The following is a 22600-nucleotide window of genomic DNA, read 5'->3' on the forward strand; positions in this document are numbered from 1 at the left end:
TTTCGGACCGACCCTGATTTTGCGAAAAAACGTGATGTAACCCCTTGCTTTTTTCATCGATTTGGGTCAAAATTAAGATTTGCATTCTTTTAATGCCAATCGATAGTACTGATCCCTACGGGTCCAAAATGGTATAAAATTACAAAATCGGACATTATTTCGCTGAGATATACCAAAAAATCATCAGAAAAGATTGACTTCACAAACATAACGATTTTGGGTCCACAACAATTTTTAGCCCAACAATTTTAAATTTGCTTATATGCAAATTGAAAGTGGGAATCCGTACAAATTCAAAAAGGTATAAGATATTACAATCAAACGATATTTACCCGAGATATTCAAAAAAAATCATCGAAAAAGTTTTGAATTTCAGACCGACCCTGATTTTGCGAAAAAACGTGATGTAACCCCTTGCTTTTTTCATCGATTTGGGTCAAAATTAAGGTTTGCATTCTTTTAATGCCAATCGATAGTACTGATCCCTACGGGTCCAAAATGGTATAAAATTACAAAATCGGACATTATTTGGCTGAGATATACCAAAAAATCATCAGAAAAGATTGACTTCACAAACGTAACGATTTTGGGTCCACAACAATTGTTAGCCCAACAATTTTAAATTTGCCTATATGCAAATTGAAAGTAGGAATCCGTACAATTTCAAAAAGGTATAACATATTAAAATCAAACGATATTTACCCGAGATATTAAAAAAAATCATCGAAAAAGTTTAGAATTTCAGACCGACCCTGATTTTGCGAAAAAACGTGATGTAACCCCTTGCTTTTTTCATCGATTTGGGTCAAAATTAAGATTTGCATTCTTTTAATGCCAATCGATAGTACTGATCCCTACGGGTCCAAAATGGTATAAAATTACAAAATCGGACATTACTTGGCTGAGATATACCAAAAAATCATCAGAAAAGATTGACTTCACAAACGTAACGATTTTGGGTCCACAACAATTTTTAGCCCAACAATTTTAAATTTGCTTATATGCAAATTGAAATTAGAAATCCGTACAAATTCAAAAGGGTATAACATAAATATTACAATCAAACGATATTTACCAGAGATATTTAAAAAAAATCATCGAACAAGTTTAGAATTTCGGACCGACCCTGATTTTGCGAAAAAACGTGATGTAACCCCTTGCTTTTTTCATCGATTTGGGTCAAAATTAAGATTTGCATTCTTTTAATGCCAATCGATAGTACTGATCCCTACGGGTCCAAAATGGTATAAAATTACAAAATCGGACATTATTTGGCTGAGATATACCAAAAAATCATCAGAAAAGATTGACTTCACAAACATAATTATTTTGGGTCCACAACAATTTTTAGCCCAACAATTTTAAATTTGCTTATATGCAAATTGAAATCAGAAATCCGTACAAATTCAAAAGGGTATAACATAAATATTACAATCAAACGATATTTACCCGAGATATTTAAAAAAAATCATCGAAAAAGTTTTGAGTTTCGGACCGACCCTGATTTTGCGAAAAAACGTAATTTAATTCCTTGCTTTTTTCATCGATTTGGGTCAAAATTAAGATTTGCATTCTTTTAAATCAATCGATGGTACTTCATATAAAGTTGAAGAAGTCATCCTCGAAAGCGGCATCAGCGAACTGTGAAACCTTGACTTTACCAACGAAACGTTGGCTCTGGGTTATGGGGGGCGTCGAACTGGGCGCCGCCTCCAGGTTAAAATTTCCATCCCACTGTTGTTGGTGCTTCATGAAGCTTCTCGCACTCCGAGAAGTCATTGGAGAAACGAAACAACGACTTGCAGCCGAGAGTACTGCTGGGCGAGATCAGTGCCAGTGGGCGCTGGCGGTGTCGAGCTCTGATTGAAGTCCCATCCATTTTGATTCCTTTTAGACGACTGGTAAATAGACTGGGACTGTGGATTTTTTTCCATCTCTATATAGCTATAATTTGTGTAGTCTACTTCTACTTTAAGTATATATATATTTAAGTAAATATATGTTGTCAGTTAATTAAATTGTATGGACAATAATCAACGACGTTTAACTCTAATAGACACCGGTAATATCTGTTCGGCTTCGTACTGACTAAGTGTGAGTGTGTCATCCCCGCAAATCATACTTCAGTTTCTTGCTTTTATATACCACTAACAGCAGTTGGCATGTTTACTCTCTTAGGAGTACTACGACTACTACTACCACAACGCACACACAGAAATACAATTCTCCATATTTACTTTTTCTCAGAAAATTTATCAGAATTTCGATTGCATTGGCAACTGGTATTGGTTGCTAATTGCCTGTCATCAAATTGGATTAAAATTCTATTAAGCTGTCAGCCATGGCAAATGCAATTGAAACTGTCGTCGAGTTCAGTGCACAAATGGTCAAACGGCTGCCATTTGCCCGAGGTTCGTACGACTAAAGGCTTAAGCTAATTTTGCATTTGCCATGACACTCAATTAGTTCAGCCCCAGCCAAGGGAAGCGGTGCGAGGTGTCTAATCCTTTGAAGACTCTCAATGGCAACAAACCAACAACTGCAATTCATAAATCCCATAAAGAAAGATTCCCTAATGAAAGGCAATGATAGGGAGACAGAAGCAGTACTAAACGGCTTTAATACAATGCAGAACCAGGTTTTAAGGCGTCTTGTTAGATATTATAAATCAGAAGGTTTATTAGGTAAAATTCAAATTGAGATACTTAAGTAAAACGGAATAAATTTGCTTGAACTTGATTAAGTTTAGCAAATGGCGAATTCAGTTAAGCACTGATTAAACCCCTTCTCGATGATAGCCCTGCTCAGATATATGCTTAAATGCTTTGTTAACTAAATAGCGTAATATCTACATGTCCTTGTCCTACACTGGACTCTCTGTCTGGGTGTTAGCTGTAATAGAGAAAACAAAAAGAAACAGCGCTTCATTACAATTTTAATTTGGCCTTTTAGCTGCCGCGAGGCTGCCAGAGCTTAATTAGTACAATTTGCAAGGCAGGACAAGTGTGTCCTTAGCCTAAGCATTGCTGCTAGACTGCGTTTAAGCCTGGCGACAAGCCTGGCGAAATTTTGTTGATTGCTGACTGTAAATAGTTGGGCATAGCAGCGGCTGGGCTGCAAATGCAGAGCTGCAAAATACATTTTTTTATATTTTTTTTGGCTTACAGCAAAGTTAATTGAATTTTCACGCCAAAAAGCGGCCGCCCTGCCTGTAGCTATTGTCCTGAACTTGAGTGAGGTGCTGCAGAGAGTTGGTGTAGAGGTTTGTCAACTGGCTCTTAATGCTTTATTTGACATCATAATTAATTCGGAATAATGCGCATGGAAATTGCTGTCAAGTGGCTCATAATTTATTAGGCAATGCGGCAGTTAGCTTCTTTGTGGACTGCCAAAGGTAAAATCATATTGTTAACAGAAGTGTTATGTTGCTAAGGATGCCTTTTAAGCAACGTATTGACATACGCCACTTCTTAAAACAATTGCAGAAGGTGAGGTTTTGGCATTCAAAAAGCACTAACGTCACCCAAATGGACTTACCCGACAAGTCCGAGGGGGATCGGAAGATCTATCGTGCCTTGAGCCTGGCGAATGGCACGCGTGCCATGCTTATTTCGGACCCCGGCATGGGCGAATCGAATACATCTTCGCATACGTCAGTGGCGAAGTCAGCGTCGTCTAAAAGTGGTACCTCCGATTCTTCGCTGGAACACTACCAAGGCAAGTTGGCGGCCTGTGCGGTTTTGATGAGCGTAGGCTCCTTCTACGAACCACCTCAGTATCAGGGACTGGCGCATTTTTTGGAGCACATGATATTTATGGGCTCGGAAAAATATCCAATTGAAAATGCCTTTGATTCATTTGTAACGAAAAGCGGGGGCTTCAGCAATGCGCATACAGAAAACGAGGACACGTGCTTCTATTTTGAAGTAGAGGAGCAGCATCTAGACAAGACACTGGACATGTTTATGCATCTGATGAAAGAGCCACTTATGTCCATCGATGCAATGGCACGCGAACGCTCCGCACTGCAGTCCGAGTTCGAGCAGACCCACATGATCGATGAGGTGCGAAGAGATCAGATCTTGGCCAGCATGGCGAGCGATGGTTATCCACATGCAACTTTCAGCTGGGGCAATCTCAAGTCCCTGCAAGAGAATGTCGATGATGATGACCTGCATAAAACTCTGCATGCTTTTCGACGCAATCATTATGGAGCCAATCGCATGACGGTTTGCCTGCAGGCGCAGCTATCGCTGGACGAGCTGGAAGAGCTGCTTGTGCGTCATTGTTCGACCATACCCAAAAGCGAGCAGTCGCCGCTGGATGTCTCCAGGTTCAACTACAGGGAGGCGTTTCGAGAGCAGTTTTTTCGCCAGCTGCTGCTAGTGCAGCCTGTAGAGGATGTGTGTAAGGTAGAAATCACCTGGGTGCTGCCCGCCATGCGCCAGTTCTACAGATGCAAGCCGGATGCCTTCCTCTCGCAGCTGCTGGGTTACGAAGGTGTCGGCAGCTTATGCTCCTACTTGCGCCGCCGGCTGTGGTGTATGAGTGTCATAGCCGGCGTCGGAGGAAGCAGCTTTGAGACGAATTCAATTTACTCCCTCTTCACGATGTCCATTTACTTAACAGACGAAGGCTTCGAGCATCTGGATGAGGTAATGGCCGCCACCTTCGCCTGGATACGCATGCTTAACGAGTGCAACACGCTGCATTCCACCTACAAGGAAATGCAGCAAATCGCAGCCACCAATTTCCGCTTTCAGATCGAACTGCCCTCCATGGACAATGTGCAAAGCATAGTAGAGGCACTGAGATTTCTGCCGCCCAAAGATGTGCTCACCGGCACACAGCTCTATTTTGAGTACGATGACGCGGCGATGTCGATGCTCAAGCAGCACCTAAACGAGTTTCGATTTAATATCATGATATCCTCACATATACCATACGAGCATCTCATTTATGATCAGGTCGAACCTTGGTTTGGCACACACTACACAACCATCGATATGCCCGCTAAATGGCAGGCCATGTGGTCAAAACCCGAGCCGCATCCGGAGTTAAAAATGCCTGAGCAGAATCAGTTTATAACCACAGATTTCACCGTGCATTGGATAGAGGCGGGCAAGCCGCATGTGCCACGTCGCCCCAAGGCTCTTATCAAAAATGATTTATGCGAGCTCTGGTTTCGGCCAGATGATACCTTCCTGCTGCCTGATGGCTTCGTAAATCTATACTTTATAACGCCTATAATGCGCAGAAGTCCACACGATTACATGTCGGCGGTGCTGTACACCTATTTGGTGGAATTCAGCATCGCCGAACAATTATATCCGGCGCTGGTCGCAGGTTTGACCTATGGCCTGGATACGGCGGATAAGGGCTTGGTGCTGCGCGTCAGTGGCTACAATCAGAAGCTACCATTGCTGCTGGAGATCGTTATGAATGTGATGCAATCGGTAACAATAGATCCAGCTCAGGTGATGTCCTTCAAGGAGCTAAAGAAGCGACAAATTTTCAATGCGTTAATTACTGGCAGATCCCTCAATCTTGATCTGCGTCTTACTGTACTTGAGCACATGCGCTTCACCCTGCTGCAAAAGTACCATGCCTTGGAAACCATCACCGTGGATGACATACAGAACTTCAAGGATAACTTCTACAAGAAGATGTATGTTCAGGGCCTGATCCAAGGCAACTTCACAGAGCAACAGGCGCGCGACATCATGCAGAAGGTGCACAGCAACTACCAAAGCGAAAAAGTGGACAACTTAGTGGCTCAGCACAATCGATTGGTTCAGCTGCCGCTGGGCGAGCATTTTCTGCGCGTAAAAACCCTTAATGAGGATGATCCCAATACCATTGTGAGCAACTATTATCAAATTGGACCATGCACTCTAAAAATGGAATGCCTTATGGATCTGGTCGATCTGGTTGTGGAGGAACCGTTCTTTAATCAGCTGCGCACGAAGGAACAGCTCGGCTACAGTCTGGGCGTCTACCAGCGCATTGGCTATGGCATTCTTGCCTATATACTGAATATAAACACTCAAGAGAACAAGCACACCGCCGAGCATGTGGAGGCGCGCCTGGAAGCGTTTCGCAGCCGCATGCCGGAGCTTGTCGCTCAGCTTACAGATCAGGAGTTCGATGAGGTGCGGGAAACGCTCATCAATGGCAAGAAACTGGCCGATTACAGCCTGGACGATGAGGTAATGCGCAACTGGAGCGAAATAGTTAGCATGGACTATTTTTTCAACCGTACTGACATGCAAATACAAACACTGAACAGCCTCACAAAGGATGATGTGGTCACATTTCTTTTAGACTACGACAAGTTCCATCTACGTAAACTCTCTGTTCAGGTGATTGGCGCTTCTACCGTGACCAGGCATTCGACAACCCAATCTATTTCCGATGCCGTTGCCGCCAGGCAAAGCTCTGTGAGTGGCCTGGGCAGACGAACCGGTTCGCTGGCCATGCTGCTCGATGAGGTGCAGCGCAACATATCCGAGGAGCAGTTGCTGTTTGAACAGATTGGCGATCGCATCAGACTAGAGTTCATTGGCGTAAGCAATGATCCCTCCCACATAACGGATATAGCTGCTTTTAAGAAGGATCTGCTCGTCTATCCGTTCATCACTAGCAATCCGAAGCTCGACAAGTCGTAAGAGCCAGCTATATAAATATATGTTGTTCTTGTACAAACAACTGTTAAAAGTCGTCGCGGACGAGCCTCAGCCTCAGGCAACGTGTTGCTAATGGGAAAGAGCCAAGAATTTTTAGGAATATGTATTGGTAGATCTACTAGCAATGTAAAAATAAGTGTCTTACGTTTTGAATCTGAAAATCCAATAAATTTGTAATACAATTAAGTATGGGTTTTCTTGAAATGCAACGTTAGATCAATCAAGATTTAATGTTGTGACGGAACGGGGCAGGGTCTAAGGAGCAACTTTTTGCTGTAGTAAACAAATTACAGTCAGCCGTATAAGTTTAGTTGAAGGCGATGTCTGGCCGTGTGCGCATTGCCATGGCAACTGTTGCTGGCACATATTGTGCCTGCTGTTGCTTTCATCACCAGCAGCAAAACCAACTGTGATGCTGTATAGGAAATAAAAGTTAGTAATTATAAATGTATAGGGTAAATGACAAACAAAAGCATATGCTAGACTAGACAATACTCTGCATTAAATATAAATAAAAAAATCTAAAGCATACTTTTGCGCGCAGGCGGTATGTTGATTGATACTTTGAAGGAACAGCCCTAGTTTCGAGTCCGCACCAATATTTTATATACTTATTTTAATATTCCTACGACAACACTTTACTAATTCATTCTTTAATGTTATTGAAAGAAGTTGCTTAAGTTAAATAACAAGCATTGCAACAGAAATGTTCACGCGATGATTGCCGTTGGCTTAAAAGGATTCGGCTCCTGCTGGGGTTGCTAAGCACTGAGCTTCATTATGAAAGCATATTGTGCCAGGCACTGTCCGCACTCAAATATATATATTTCTGTGTATATATGTGTGTGTGTGTGTTGGAGCCCAGCAGCCTGTGTGCTGCTTGGCAGCTGTCCAACTGTTCGGCATTGTTGCTGCTGCTGGTTATATCTGCAAATTGTGCTGCTGCAATTTTGCGTTATATTGTTTGCGTATTTCGTTTCGGGTCTAAAAATAAACAAAACACAACAACTGCTAATGCCAGTTGAAATGCCCCGCCTCCAAAACAGTGCCGCCCACCAATCAGGCAACGGCCGGTTTTGCTAATGATAAGCCTTGTTTTGTAGCCATTATTATTATTGTTGATGCTGCTGCTTGTGGCTGGGATTGCCATAAAATAATTATGAGAGCACATTATTTTGCTATTGATTCTGGTTTTAATGAGCTGACTTTAATGGGCCACAACTTTAAGCCCTAAAATGCCACAAAAAGAACTAACAAAAGTTATTATTTAAGTGTTTATCTTTACTTACTTAACAGTAGCTGAAAGTGCACAATCGCATTGAGTTCACAAAATGCATTTTGGAAAAATGAATAAAGTTTTATTTACGCAATGATTTCTTGCACAGCTATATTTATATATGTATATATATACATATATATATGTAGTATATATAGATATATAAGTATATGTATATCACTTGTTATAATTAATTTTATAAAACTTGTGTGTTCCTTTTGTTTGCCAAAAAATACACAACTTTTATGAAGTCATAGAATTGATGCACTGCATTTTATTGATTGTATTTGTATTGTATTTAAATTAAATTTTAAACGCAACACATAAAATGTTTAAGCCAACATTAATGTAAATATATGTATTTATAAGATATATTGTGTAATTGAATTAAGCATTAAAAAAAAAAAACAATAAATTTAGTTATTGGTAATTAAATTCTGTGCGCCTGTCAGGCGCTTAACAATAAGTAAACTTTTAGCAAACTCTTTTTTTTCGTTTTTATTTTTTGTTGTGGTGTTTTGTTTAAATTAATTAATGAATTGATAATAATGGAAACATTTTTTCAAGCGCATTGATGATAATATGATTTATATTAAGCATTCAATTGAATTATCGATGCACTGTAAATCAGTTGCAATTTCATGAATATCTAAGTAGATTATTGCAAATGTAAACAAGTGTTAATTTAATTGTTGTCAAGGTTTTTGGGCGCATTTTAACGCTTCTGGACTTAAGCTATAATTAAATAAAGTAATTTACTTATATAAAAATATATGTATATATTTAGGTGTATTTATGCGTTGATTTTTTTTTTTTACGATTTTATGTTTTTCATTTTTAGTTCAGTTTTTTTTTCATTCTAATTTTTGAAATGTGTCGATTAATCTACATATTGTTTCAGTTTTATTTTATCAATTTGGTTTTTTTTCTATTTGCGAGTGTGTAAAACACTAAAAATATGTCCGAATGCTAGGCATGCTCTAAATGTTCACTTACATTTAAGAAAATTGTATTAAACAAAAATTACTTATTTATAAACATTAGGTTTACCTTTTAAATTTCATATAACAAGTTAGAACATGCTGTGAAGTACATACCGCCTTAAAGAAATTTTTAGTATATGTTTTAATTATTTTAAGTAACGGAATTTGCGTTTTTTCTATTTGCCCCAAAGTTAATTGAATGCAAAAATGTGGCCTTTGCGTTTAAATAATTGGCTTAAAAGGCATTAAATGAATTATTTTAATTGATTTAATTAAATTAAATTTTTGTTTCGACTACTTTAAAGGCTTTTTCTTTCCTTGTAGGAAATACTTCTCAAATTGTTTACATTAATTTTAATTTGATGTGTAATTAAAGTTTGCAAGTGTTTCTTTCTCTTTTTTTAATGATTTTTAGGCTCGTTATTGCTATTCTTTAAAATAAATTTCATTTTAAATAGAACTTAAAACAAAATTCTTGAATGTGTTTTTATTGTTTTTTTCGTAATGACAAGACATATGTTTTTTAGTGTTCTTTCACTCACTCAACCGAACAGGCTCAACCAAATTAATTCATTTAATTATAATTAAATTGCTGATTAAGAATATCATCATCAATTTTTAATTATCATCCTTAAATCATCTCATTCATGCTCTCGAACTCACTGCGCTCGCTCTTTCGTACTCTCTTTCTCTCTGATAGACTTTTATTTAGATTTCACTCGCGATATTTTCAAATTGGAATGACCTTAATTAGAAACATGTACTTTTTTCTCGAGCTTTACAACATTTTTGCTTATGTTTTTCTATATATGTATATCGTTTTTTTATTATTATGTATTTTCACTCATTTCCAAACGTTTTGGCTGTTATTTTTTTCTCTTTTTTTGTTGTTGCTGCTGTTTATAGGAAAAGGGTGCTGAAATATTGTGGAGTGTTTTTTGGACTAACTCTCCCGGCAATTTTGGCTTTAGTGTATGTGTTTTTTGTTTTATATATATATTTTTTTAATTGGAAATAGTAAAGTTTTGAAATTTCAACTATATCGTTCAAATGTTTTAAATGCATTTAGAAAATAAATAGGATATCTTTTTAGTTGTGTTTTTCATCTTTGTGTTTTACGTAACGAATTTTCAGGAATATTTGAGAATAGTGAGCCACACAATAGGTATATAGTGTATTGCATAAGGATCGTTTAAATGGGCAAAGCAACAAGTTTGTCCAAATTATTGGCCCATTTCAATGTACATTTTGTGTGCATTTGTGTGTGTGTGAGTGTGTGTGCCACATTTTATTATACGGTAAAATCACCTGCCGCCCAGCTCATTTTGTAGTCATCAATGTTAAACAAATCAAATATATCGCCACTAGCATTGAATGCATCCACAGCACCACCACCACCGCTGCCGTCCATGGCATTGCCCATGCCGTTGGCCATGCCCGTTGTCGCCGTGGCATAGTCAACATGGCCGCCCGGCTGCGGTTGGGTGACCGCCTGCATTATGGAGTTCAATGTGCTTTCGAAGTCATCGCACACATCCATCGGAGTGCTGTTGTAGTGACCATTTGCCGTGCCACACTGCGCGGCGGCAGCATTGTTGCTATTGTTGTTGGGGTTGTTGCTGCTGGGGGTGGTGGCAACATGCTGGCTAAGCTGCGCCACAAAGCTGTCCGCATCGAAGTCAACATCGGCGCCGTGATTGTTATTCAGGAGCACGCTGTCCGGACTGCTGGCATCGAGCAGCTCGTTGATGCTAGGCTGCAGGCTGGGATTGAGATCGCGTCGCATGCTGTTGTTGTTTGCGCTGTTCTTGCCGGCACAGTAGTTGTTCGAGTCGTCGCCAATGTCCATTTCCAGCTGCTGCGACATCAGCTCCAGCAGCTCATACTCATCGAAATGATTGAGCTTGGCATCCGGACTGTTCGGTTTTTCGCTGGCACTGCCACTGACGCTGCTGCTGCATTTGGGCGGCGTGCTGGGCGGTGGCGTGGCATGATGCTGCTCCAGGAATATGTCCAAGGTTTTGGCAACGCTCTCCGCATCGATGGCCGACACATCTGGCTGTAGCGGCGAGGCCATATCAATATTCTCAATATAACCATGCGTTGTGGCTTGCGGATTGCTGGACGCATAGCTGACGTGGCTGTCGTTGGTGTCCATGGCCATGTCCAGGTTGGGCAGCGATTGTGGTGTGGGCGGCGCCTCCAATTTGGGCACCAGCGGCACAATGCTGGCACCGCCAGCTGCTGTTCTGGGCGTCACACCATTGAACATGGCCAGCTCGGGCAGGGGCGTCAGTGGCGTTATGGGCTCCAGGGCAGCGCTCTCCGGCAGCTCACCCTGCTTGATTAGTATGTCCAGCACATCGCTGACCTGCTCCGATTTGATGCCCGTTGGCTTGCGCTGTATCTGGCAATTGCCGGTTGCCGTTGCTGTTGCTGCTGGTGGCGCGGGTGATGCTGCCGGCTCCTCTTTGATCTTCATTAGCGGCATGCTGTTGCCCATGGCAGCGGCTGCTTTGCTGGCCGCCAGCTGTTTCGTCGCCTCCTCGTACTGGGGTGGCGGCGCAGTTGTGGGCTTTATGTCTAGTTGTATGAGCTGTTGGCCAGGCTGAAAATGTTGCTGCTGCTGCTGTTGTTGTAGTTGCAACTGCTGTAGTTGCTGTTGTGTGATAATGGGCTTGGCATCAATGGGAAACACAATGCTGGGCAACGAATTTGTGCGTTGGTGTCCATTGAGCAACTTCTTTGTGGCAGTTGTTGCTCCTGTTGCAGGCGCTGGCGGCTGCGGCGGTGTTGCTGTTGTTGTTGTTGCTGTGAGGCTTATGTTGCCCAGCGTGTGCGCCGTCATCTGCTGATCATTGAGGCCCAGCAAAAATATGGTCTGGTTGCCCTCATTCCAGACGAGACCCACGTTGTTTGGATGCGGTACGGCGGCTGTTGCCGCTGTAACTGGCTTGCCTGCGTGCAATATTGCTGCCGTGTTGGCAGTAGCATTAACGGCATTAGACTGCTTTGTGGGCGTGGCTGGAAGCTTGGGCACGCTATTTGTATTGTTATTGTTGTTGGATGGAATGAGTACAGTTTGTGTCTTTTGCGTAAGCAAACGCATCTGCTGCTGTTGCTGCTGTTGTGCCTGCTGTTGCTGCTGCTGCTGTTGTTGTTGCTGCTGTTGCAGTGCCGCTGCGGCAGCGGCCGCCTTTTGCTTTTGTATCTTGGCTTCCAGCTGTTGCTTGACCACCATTTTTTGGTTGATCGGCGGTGCCTGTTGCCCATTGCCGTTGGCCTGAATCCCGCTGTTGGTGCCGCTGTTGTTGTTGGCGGGCTTCTTAGCTTGACTGCTGCTGTTGTTGTGCATGCCATTCAGCTTGCCGGCCGGTGTTGTTGTTGCCGGTTTGACGGTCACCTTGGCGGGTATAGTCTTCTCTAGCTGCGGCAGCACCGTCAGCGTTTGCTGCGGCCCGTTTGCCGTGGTGGTTATCAGCGTTATCTGCTGCGACGGCAGCGCATTAACCACCTGAGCTGTAACCGTCTGCTGCTGCTGCTGTCTCCGTATTTGCTGGAGTTCCTGTTGGGAACGTTGCAGCTGCCGCTGCAACTCGTCGATTTTACGCTGCTGTCGGCGCAATAGCTCCTCGTTCTGTATGATGGTCGCCGTTTGGGGCTGCGGTGGCAAAATTGTTTGCAGCGTCATCGCATGATTGCTGTCCATCTGCTGCACCACATCCATTTGCTCGTGCTCCAAGGTGCTGGCGGGCGACTCTGCCACCAGCATGGCCACTGGCGGCGGCTGCACATCCGTGGCACCGCAATTGCTGGTATCCATGGCATCGCTGATGGTGATGACCTCGCTGACAGTTGCGGGCGTGCTGGCCGGCATGCTGCATTCGATGGGCTCCAGTGGCAGATAGGGTTTCAGTCGTTCAATCAACTGCGGCTTAGGCCCCGAGACGGGCAAATTGCGACGCTTAAGATGCTGCTTCAAGTCGGATACCTTCATTTTCTCCAGACGCGTCAGATCTGTTATGGAGCTGGTGGACTCGGCATAGCTGTTGGCCGGACTGGCCGGTATGGATGAGCTCACTGAGAGCGCTGGCGAGGGCAGCGGCGGAGGATGTTGCTGCATCGCGGCCGTGGCAACTGTTGCTTGTGTCTGTTGTGTGGCTATAAGCGACAACGTTGGTGGTGCGGGCGCGGGCGTAGCTGCGGGCGTTGCTGCCAATAATGCAGCATCTCCAAAGCTCAACGGTGCACCACCCGTGCTGCTGGTTATGGAAATGGTGTTGGGCAACGCAATGGGCGCCGGTGTTGCCGCCGTTGTGATAGATGTGGCCAGCGCCGGCACCGTCTTAGTTGTCACCGTGATGCTGTTCGGTGTGGTGCTGATGGAGCTGCTGGGGGTGGCTGTGGCAGCGCTGGCTGGGGGCAGTATGGATTGGTTCTTGTTGAGGTTCTCCAGAAACTTGAGCAAATAGTTCTGTTGCTCGAGAAGCAGCTGATAGGAGGTTGTTTGATCCGACTGCGTTTGATCCTGTGCTTGGCCCGCGGCGCTGGGTGGTCCCTTATATTCGTGGAATTTGATGGTGCGCGCCTTGGACACAGGCTTTGATTTGGACTTCTTGCGATTCTTGTCCTTGCCGGGCGCATCCGACTTCATGGACACCGGATGCAGCTGCAGCCGAGTCGGTGGCGGCGGCGGCGATGCAATGGAAGACAATGGACTTAATGTGGATGTACTGGAGCCCAAGGAGCAGGGTGACGCGAGCATCGGCAGCATGTGATTGCTGGCTGGACTGGACGTTGTACCGGCCACGCTCTGGCACAGCTCCTCAAACAGATTGGCCGTCTCCTGCTTCACCTTGATGGCACTGGCAACAGGCATGGGCGGCGGTGGTGGCGGGGGTGCACTCACAATATGTGTGCCGCCCATGTGACAATCTGTCGTATTCAGCAGCTGTATGGAGGGCACCACGCTGAGCATCAGCTGCCCGCAGTTACTAGTCGTTGACGTGGGCGTGGTCAGCGCCACAGTGACAATGCCCGCTGAAGCGGCAGCTGCCTGTAGCATGTCCTTGGGCGTCGATGTAAGCGGCTCCGCTGGCACCACTGCACGGCCGCTTGCCGTTGTGGCCGCTGTGCCCGCAGGCATGAGCTCATCCAGGCGCGGCGGCGTCTGCCGTGTGTCGCTCTCGGAGCTCTGTGAATCCTCCTCAAAGGTGACATAGCTATGCGGATGCTGTGGACGCGTCAACAGACCCTCACTGGTTGCCTTGAATGGCACCAAGCCCTCCTTGACAATTTTCTCGATGGGCTTCTCCGTATGCAGAATGTTCTTCTTGATGAGCTCCAGCGGTCCCGGTCGATGCTGGATCTGTGAGTTGAGCTGATCGGCCAGGCGCGCCTTTTTCAGCATGCGCTGCTTCTCCGCCAGACTCGGATCGATGTGGCACTCATCCTCCTCCAGTATATGCAATCGCTCGAGATCTTCGCGATTCGGCCGCTGCTGTATTTTGGCCTTCAGCAAATCGCTGGTCTTGGCCCGTTCCAGTTGCTTGCATTGTTCGTGGATGGCGGGCGAGGTTTTGAGCGCTGGCAGAGAGGGAGATAAATTAGATATTTAAAATATCAAGATATTTTTGAAAATTATTAAAAAACGTTAATCTCGCAATTCTGTTATTAATAATATTAATGCACAAGCTAAATAGTAGTTTTAGGAAATGTTCCTACACAAAAATGCGCTCTATTTTAAACAAAACTCTGACATTTTGCAACATTTAGAATGGATATCGAATTGTATTTTAAATATTTTAAAGTGGCGCCAGCAAGGCAGCTAAATATTATTATTTTTTTTTTCATTTATTTTTCTTTTATTATTATTTTCTTATTTTTTTCGGCGATGTCGAAAATTTGTCATTTAAATTCAAATTCAAATTCACTTTCGGCTGCGCTCTGCACATTCAATTGGTTTGTAAATTCGCGTATTTTGTTGATTCTTTTCTGGCTTTCTTCCGTTTGCGTTAGCTCAACTTTTTGTGGCGCCGCGCATAAATTTGGTAAGGAGGCCATTGAAAATGCGCAGATATTTGCATATCCTTTTCGCCAGGCTTTCACGTCTGCCAGGACATGGCTGTGAAGCACATAAGTGGGGCTAATGTGTACTTTCTGCGGCGGCCCTTCAATACTATTTATCGATTTGGCTAGGCAAAAGCCGGAGTTATATTGTGAGAAACAAGTATACGCACCGTGTGCTGCTTGCTAGTTTACTTACATGGTATTATGCCCTGCTCGACAAGTTGCGAGTGCGGCCGTCGCACCATCAGCTTCACTTTGAGCGCTGCAAGGAGAAAAATAAATACAATTATTATACATTTGCAAATGAAAAGCATCGCGCGCTAAATGACAGCTCAACAAGTTGCGGCTACAAATCAAATACCACAATTTTGGACGCACATAAATTATAGAGTTTAGCTAGTGCAGAGGGGACCGCAGGCACAGATCAAAACAAAAACATAGCTCATAAAAAATTCGTTAAACAGCTGGCCAAAATGCGAACGCCCAAGTTTTCGGCGGGTTTTCGTATTTCTTGACAACCCAAAGCAATAAATGTCGAGCCCAGCACACGAATAGGAAAAGAAAAAAATACAAACAGCTGCAAATGGAAAAACAAGGCAACAAAACGCACAAAAATATTACCGCTAAGCAAAGCAAAGTAAAAGAGCAGAAAAAAAGGAAAACTTTTAATATCTTTATGTGCGGTCTGTCTTTGTTGTTGCTCTCGTTCCTGTGGGTGTATATAACTTTTACTTTATTCATTTTTTCTGTGTTCTTCTGCTTAACACCATCGAGTGTAAAGTTGGCGCCCCCTAAAATTAAATATTTAAGCCAAGAACCAAGAACGGCGCCTACCCACATGGTGCCCGGACGCCATGGGGCGTATGCGTAATAATATGATTATATGGCAACTGCTAGCAAATGACAGATTGATGTCAATTAACTTGACATAAAGTCACCAAAGTCTCTGCTGCGATAACAGCGTTACACAATGGACGCGGAGAATGGGTGGGAACAGAATAAATCCATTCAAATTGCTTTGATTAAATTTACACTCAACAGCTACAAAAGATAGTCTAGCTTAGGAAATAGTTGGGTTAGCTGAACAGTTTGTTTTTATAGATTTAATAAAACTTGTAACTTTTATGGAACAACAACTTTAAAATAAATAACTTAAAACCAATTGAAGAGCATTTCTTTAATACAAATGTGTAAGACACATACATGAGTACTCAGTTAGCTTGTTAAGCATACGACTTGTTGTCTCAAGCTGATTAGCATCAATTAGGCTGTGGACATTAGCGAGACTATTGCACAAAATGTGGGACGAGGCATGTAATTAAAATGGAAATAAATCACATTAAGTCAGGAGACTAGAGCCAAAAATAAAGCCAAAAACCACAAATGAAATGAAAACACAAATCTTTTGGCTCCAGCAGGGGGCACTGCACCGCGGCTATGGTTGTTGTTGTTATTGTTGTTGGTGATGGTTGTTGCTGCTGTGGTTACAGCTTTGCTGCCAAGGCCAACCGCATGAAATGCCAAATGCAGTGCAGAGTTTATTTTATTTAATTTTGCTTTTCGTTTTGTTTTATTTTAGTATTTGGTTAACGCGGTTACACATATGCATACATTTATTTGCATGCAAAACGACAAGAGTTTTGTGGCCCAGCAGACGGCAGACAGCATCAACACTTGACGCCACAACAAAGTCGCATAAGTGAAAACGGCGACGACATCAAAGTGAGATGCTGACGATGACGTTATTAAAGTAATTTGGGCTCTTGGAAAATCATCATAAAAAAACCAAACAAAATTTTAAAACGAAATAGAAAAATATTGGCGACCAGAGCGCTGCCAAGGCGCGTAATTGTCTCGCGGGTTGGCGCTGGCAGCTGTCGCCCATTTTATGATTGAAGTGTGCACAGCGCGCAGAAATGTATAAAAAATTCACTTTACCATCTCTCTCTCTCTCGCAATCTCTATATCTATCTCCCTCTCTCTCTCTCTCTGTCTATCTGATTTGTTGTTGTTTTTCTCATTATGGCAAATATTTGGGCATGTAACACGGCTAAAACAATCTTGGTGACGAAGCCAACGACTGCGCCGTCTGCCAAATTAATTACGCTAGCAATTTATTCTTGGGTTTTCATTTTCCTCTTGTTATTGCATTTATTTTTTGTTCTTCTTCTCAATTTCTAAATGGTCGCTGCTCTGTTTACGTGTCGATTTTACACCTACACACGCGATTGATAAAAACAATAACAAAATTCCAAATTAAACACATAAAAGTTTTTATGCGATAGCAATAAAAGTGTAGACGTAGCTAAATCGTTCTTAATATTGTTGTTGTTGTTGTTGTTGCTGCTGCTGCTATGCTTCTTCTTATTACTACGGTGGGTGAGTAGGTGGCTGGGTGGGTGGTTGCCCTTCTGCTTGGAGGCCCAGTTCCACGGGCGAAGGTCAGGTAAACAAAGCAAAAACCAAGAGAGCGAGATGAGAGCGGCAACAGCTGGCTGACCGCAAATACATATAACACGAATATATAGAGGAATATATGTATATATATACGGATATATACATGTATATAATATTATAAAATCGATTACGTGATCAGCGGCAGCGCCTCAGCTAAGACGCCATCAGCGTGGGCCAAATCATTGAGCAGGCAGCCAAGTAAACCAAAACATTAGCAGCAGCAGGAGGTACAGTGGGGCCGGCTATTAAACACTATATCTAAATTTAGGCACAACAATATATTATACAATTCTTATAATGCCCATTCAACTAGCATATAGACAACTCTTTAGCGAATTTATTATTATAAATATAGCTTAAGGTATGTCTTACTAAATCTATTTAAATTACAGAGAAACAGTTGCTCGGACACGAATAAAATCTACTGTTTGCCAAGTTCAAACTACTTTCAGAAGTATCTTAAAACAAACATTTCCTAGCCAGCATTATTTTTGTTTATGCACTACCTTGAACCACTGTGCAATGGCATTTTACATGCCTGCCGACTGCCGTTGCGGCTGCTATTTCCGCCTTGGCGTTTGCGGGCCTGCAGCAGCCACACAATTTACAGCAACCACTCGCTTTACATAGGTGCCCCGCAGCCCGCAGCCCGCAGCTAGCATCCCGCGCCCTACACCCTGCTTCAGTCCGCCCGCCTTCCGTTTCGACCTCTGCTCGCGCCGAGCGTTTGAAAGTCGCGTGCAGCGTGTTTATTTGTCAAAACATATTTGCAGCGCCTTCGCCGCCTGCGCCTGGTTGCCATCTGTTTATAATAAATTTTAGTTGCAAATTGCAAAATGTTTACAGTGGGGCCAGGCAGAAGAAGAAGAAGAAGCAGCGGCAACAGCAGCCTTTTTTCAACGCTAATATGCAGTTCATGTTTATTTGTTAGATAACGGTTTTTGGGCGCATGTATGTGTGCATTTGCATTAGTGTGTGCCTGCCGGAAATTTGGGTTGCCCATTGGTGTGCCTTTTGGCAGTTTATATGACTTTTCATATTGCAATAGAAAAAAAAACATAAATAAATAAAATAAAGAGACTAGAAAACCGAAGAGCACATTGCGAAATGCATGCAAATAATTGGCGCCTTTTGTCAGGGTCAGGGTATTCTGAACTTTTGTTGGGGTTGGGGCTGCCATTTTGGCAGCCACTAAAGACCAACAAAAATGTCAGAATGCCAGCCAAGCGCAGGCGACAAGAGCTGTCAAAACTATTAGCGGCTATGGGACACAAATTTACACACACACACACACACACACACACACACACACACATATGCACATATTTAGGCCATTCAAAATGAATAAGATTATTTCTCTTCACTCAAAATGCCAAGCAAATATGTAGGCCAAACAGCAAAAAGCCAAAAACGAAACACTGTTGACAATTTCTGTGTGTCTGCTCGGACCATGAATGAGTTCTGCTGCTGCTGCTGCAGTGGGCGACTTGGAGGGTGGGCGTGGCAGAACATGTGCACGCCTTAAGTGCCCGCGGCGCACTGACAGCTTCATTAAGACTTTTGCGCGCTTGCAAAATGCCTCCAAGTCGATAATGAGCAAAGATCTCGATGACGCTGCCACTGTTAATGATGAGGCGGCAACGGCGGCTACTGTTGGTCAGCGTCGAGTGTCGCCAAGCGTATGACTAAACAAAGCTAAGACAAAAAAATAAATAAATAAATAAATGAAACAAGTTGACAAATGTCAAACAGCCGCGAGATGGCCAAAAAGGTGGGCGTTTGCACCAAATATGTAAACATGAACCAACAACAAAGCGAATAAATGAAAACGAAGGGCCAAACGTGAAGCGCTAGAGCTGAGCATGTATAATTTTGTAATATACAAATTTTGAATTTGAAAACTCAGGATGTGTCTGACACAAGTGCTTCTAGAAGCAGATAAATCTTAAAGTTCCGAAAAAGAGGAAAAATAAAATAATGCAACGACTATGCTTATTTGTGAAGTGATCCGCTTTGCACCCTAAATTCTTAGTTTTAACTATTATTTACCATGAACTTAAGTGATAAATTGCTTAAGTAAAAGCAGAACCTAAACATGAACCGGCACATTTCTATTAAACGCTTTGATTATCATTCAAGGTAATAAGTTTCCGAGTTCCATGCAAAAGGCTTCTTTGAAAAGCCACGCTAACGACTCTTTTTTCTCAGCGACTCAACTATTAGGATCCATCTCTACTCAGCAGTAAGCAGATAAAATAAATTTTGTACTCACATTCTTTATTCTTATCCATGGCCGGCTGCAGCGGACTAGAGTCGACAATGGCCTTTGGCGGTGATTGACGGGCATCATAGCAATCGGAATTGTTGCCGTCATCGCTGCTGCCCAGGAACGTCGCATGCAGACGCTGTTCGGCTGCAAAGATAGAAAGTAGTCCGTGAGCTAATTGGGCCAACCAAACAATTTAGATGTAAGGAAACACTCACCCTCCGACATATCGTCGTAGGCCTCTTGCAGTAGTATTATGTTCTGAAAATTATGCTCCAAGGCCTTGCCGCTGAGCCGTGTGGCCAGCAGGCCGTTGCAGCTGTCGCTCGAGATGAGCTCGACGGTTGTCAACGGCGATGTGGAGAAGGTGGCCAGCAGCGAAGAGCCGCCGCTGCCGCTGGCGCTGCTACCGCTGCCGCTGCTCAGGCTGTGCAGCGATGCGGACTTGACCAATTGGCCAACCTTTGGGCTGTTATTGTGCGTCTTTTGGGTGGCCTTGAGTGTGCGTGTCAGGCTCTTATTGGGTGACGTCGATGTCGACTTGTTGAGCAAACGTTGCGCCGTTGCTGCACTAACTGATTTGGAGCTGGAGCTGGAACTGTTGCTGCTGCAGCTACTTACGCTGCTAACGCTGCTGCTGCTGCAGCTGCTGTTGGACTTTTTGGAACAGTTTGAGCTTATGGATGAGGCGGGCGAGGCTGATGAGGAGCAGCTGCTCAGTATGGCCGATTGCTGCTGTTGTTGTTGTTGTTGTTGTTGCTGCTGCTGTTGTTGTTGTTGCTGTTGCTGGAGTGTATTGTTGCTGCTGTTGGCTGATTTGGTATCAATGCTAATGGGTATGTTGCTGGCGGCCACCTGCTTCTGCTGTCGTTGCTGCTGCTGTGGCGTTTGTGGCTTGTTTGTTGTCCCGGCGGCGGCTGCTGCTGCTGCTGTGGCGCCCGATGTGCTTTGAAACCAACTGGGAAAGTTGCCCTTTAGCGTATCAATTAGATCCTGATCGAGCGTTAAACGCCACGATGCAGGGCCGCCGTCCACGCTGTGCGTAGACTCTGCAATTGGAAAACATAGTAAATATATATTAATTACAAGATACCCTGCGTATACTTAATATGCCTAACGATATATCAAAACGCGTAGGTCTTTCTAAACGCTACAAAGTCTTATTTTCCTTAAATTGTTTTAATCTTTGCTCTAGTTTTGTGCTTACTTTTTGGTATTCAGTTATTTTGAATAAATCTGCATTCATATTGGACTCTTTGTTGACCTGTTCAAAAACAAAATTCAAAACGACGCCCAGTCACTTGACCTCCTCAACTGCTAAGCGAGCAAATTTTAGCTGGCCTAGCTGGCATATAGACGGAAATATATTATATTTATTTATTTAGCCAAGCTGTTGCGCACTTATTTATTTTAATCTTCACCCTTTGACGGCAAAGCCAATGACGCAGCTGCCCGTGTGCTAGTTATTTGTGCTAAGCACTGCCAAGTAACCTACTTAATGCTGGCCACGCCTCACTCCTCACGCCCAGCCCCTCGGTGAAAACCTAGCAACGCGCGTACTTGGTTTTTCCTTTACTTTATTTTATTTTATTTTATTTATTTCTTTGTAGTTTATTTTCTTTTTTTTTAAGCTTTCTTTGGCGTTAGTTGCCTTGTGTTTATTTACGAACTTGTCAATGGTTTTGCCTATACGCAAATTGTTTAATATATTTGGCATTTCTCATAAACTGAGTGTGTGTGCGTGTGGGTGTGTTGTTTGCTAACTATGCAAGTAATTGTAATAGCTGTAAATGCGTTGAAATTTTTTGGCACTGACCGTTATTGCATCAGGCGAGCGCGACATTCCCAGACGCGCCTCAAGTTATGCAACAGTTTGTCAACATTTTTAGCTCTGTCCGCAAATAGAAACCGTGAAAAATAAAAACCTTTTTATACCCTTTGCCAACGAGCTGTGCATTAGACTGACATGCACTTGTCAAATGTACCGTTTTGGCTGAGCTCTTGTTATTTTTGGCAAATGTTTTATTTTTTTTCAACTTATTTGTTGTTATTTCTATTTATAGTTGAATTTGTTTAAAGGTTTATTTACTCTGTTGTTAAATGGACCTATTTATAGCTAGCTTTAGGCGACAACTAGCAGCTGCTCAAGTTTGTTTTTCAGTAAATTCCAAAATTTGAAGACATAGCACAGACATGGCATAATGTTGTTGCCACATGTATTTTAATTAATGTGGGGCGCCAAGGTAGCAACTGTAGCAGAGCAAAAGAAAGCAAACAAACAACAATAGCCACTTGCCACAAACGCTGCCCCACGCGACGCCTGTTTCCGCTTGGCAGGCATCAATGTCGCCATCAGCTGCCCCTGTCCCTGCCTCTGCGTGAGCCTTCTGCAAGACCCCTGTTACCCCAGATGTGTGGTGATGCTGCAGCATAGCTTTGATGCTCGTTCGCTCATTGGCGCGACATGTTGTCCACACGCAGCCAACACAAAGCCATTGCCAAGTCTATTTTTGATCAGCCAGCCAGCCACTAGCCAAAATGCAAGTGGCTTTTGGTCTAAAATCGCTCCAAGTCCCATCCAACAGACGCGGACGAACGAGACGCGGATGCAACTGACAACACCTTGCCCATTAACATTTCTGCCAATGGGGCGTATGCGAAACGTAGACGCCAATCTGATGCTAAATTAATTAAAATCAAGAAACTTGATTGTGTTCAAATGCAGAAACTACTTAATAGTAAAAGCTTGTGTCTCAATCAGCTTCTGAAAAGTCCTAGGTTTATACTATTTTAATATTAGATAATATACATTTTTTACATAGTTACAAATTTATTCATATTCTATATTAAAAACCCAAATAAG

General features: G+C 43.2%; 2 protein-coding genes across 3 annotated transcripts in view; one reads left to right on the plus strand and one right to left on the minus strand.

Moving 5' to 3' along the window:
• Positions 1-3334: 3334 nt before the first annotated feature.
• Positions 3335-6853, plus strand: LOC115769778 (nardilysin). 2 transcript variants are annotated; one of them, XM_030714744.1, is made up of 2 exons: positions 3335-3394; positions 3486-6853. In XM_030714744.1, the coding sequence occupies exon 2, from the start codon at positions 3528-3530 to the stop codon at positions 6666-6668; it is 3141 nt and encodes a 1046-aa protein (XP_030570604.1). In that variant the 5' UTR covers positions 3335-3394; positions 3486-3527; the 3' UTR covers positions 6669-6853. The 2 variants fall into 2 exon arrangements, with proteins under 2 accessions (XP_030570604.1, XP_030570603.1); XM_030714743.1 differs by having other exon boundaries at positions 3353-6853.
• Positions 6854-9384: 2531 nt separating this feature from the next.
• LOC115769628 (myocardin-related transcription factor B) overlaps positions 9385-22600 on the minus strand; it is a 41922-nt gene continuing 28706 nt past the window's right edge. Inside the window, exons 2-5 of the mRNA XM_030714536.1 lie at positions 19956-20786; positions 19744-19884; positions 15211-15276; positions 9385-14531 (exon numbers count right to left, since the gene is read on the minus strand). Of these exons, the coding sequence (XP_030570396.1) occupies positions 10237-14531; positions 15211-15276; positions 19744-19884; positions 19956-20786 (5333 nt within the window). The 3' untranslated portion in view covers positions 9385-10236. The remainder of the gene's footprint in view (positions 14532-15210; positions 15277-19743; positions 19885-19955; positions 20787-22600) is intronic.

Source organism: Drosophila novamexicana, unplaced genomic scaffold (genome assembly GCF_003285875.2).
Source record: "Drosophila novamexicana strain 15010-1031.04,08,12 unplaced genomic scaffold, DnovRS2.1 tig00004554-arrow-pilon, whole genome shotgun sequence".
Lineage (NCBI taxonomy): Eukaryota > Metazoa > Arthropoda > Insecta > Diptera > Drosophilidae > Drosophila > Drosophila novamexicana.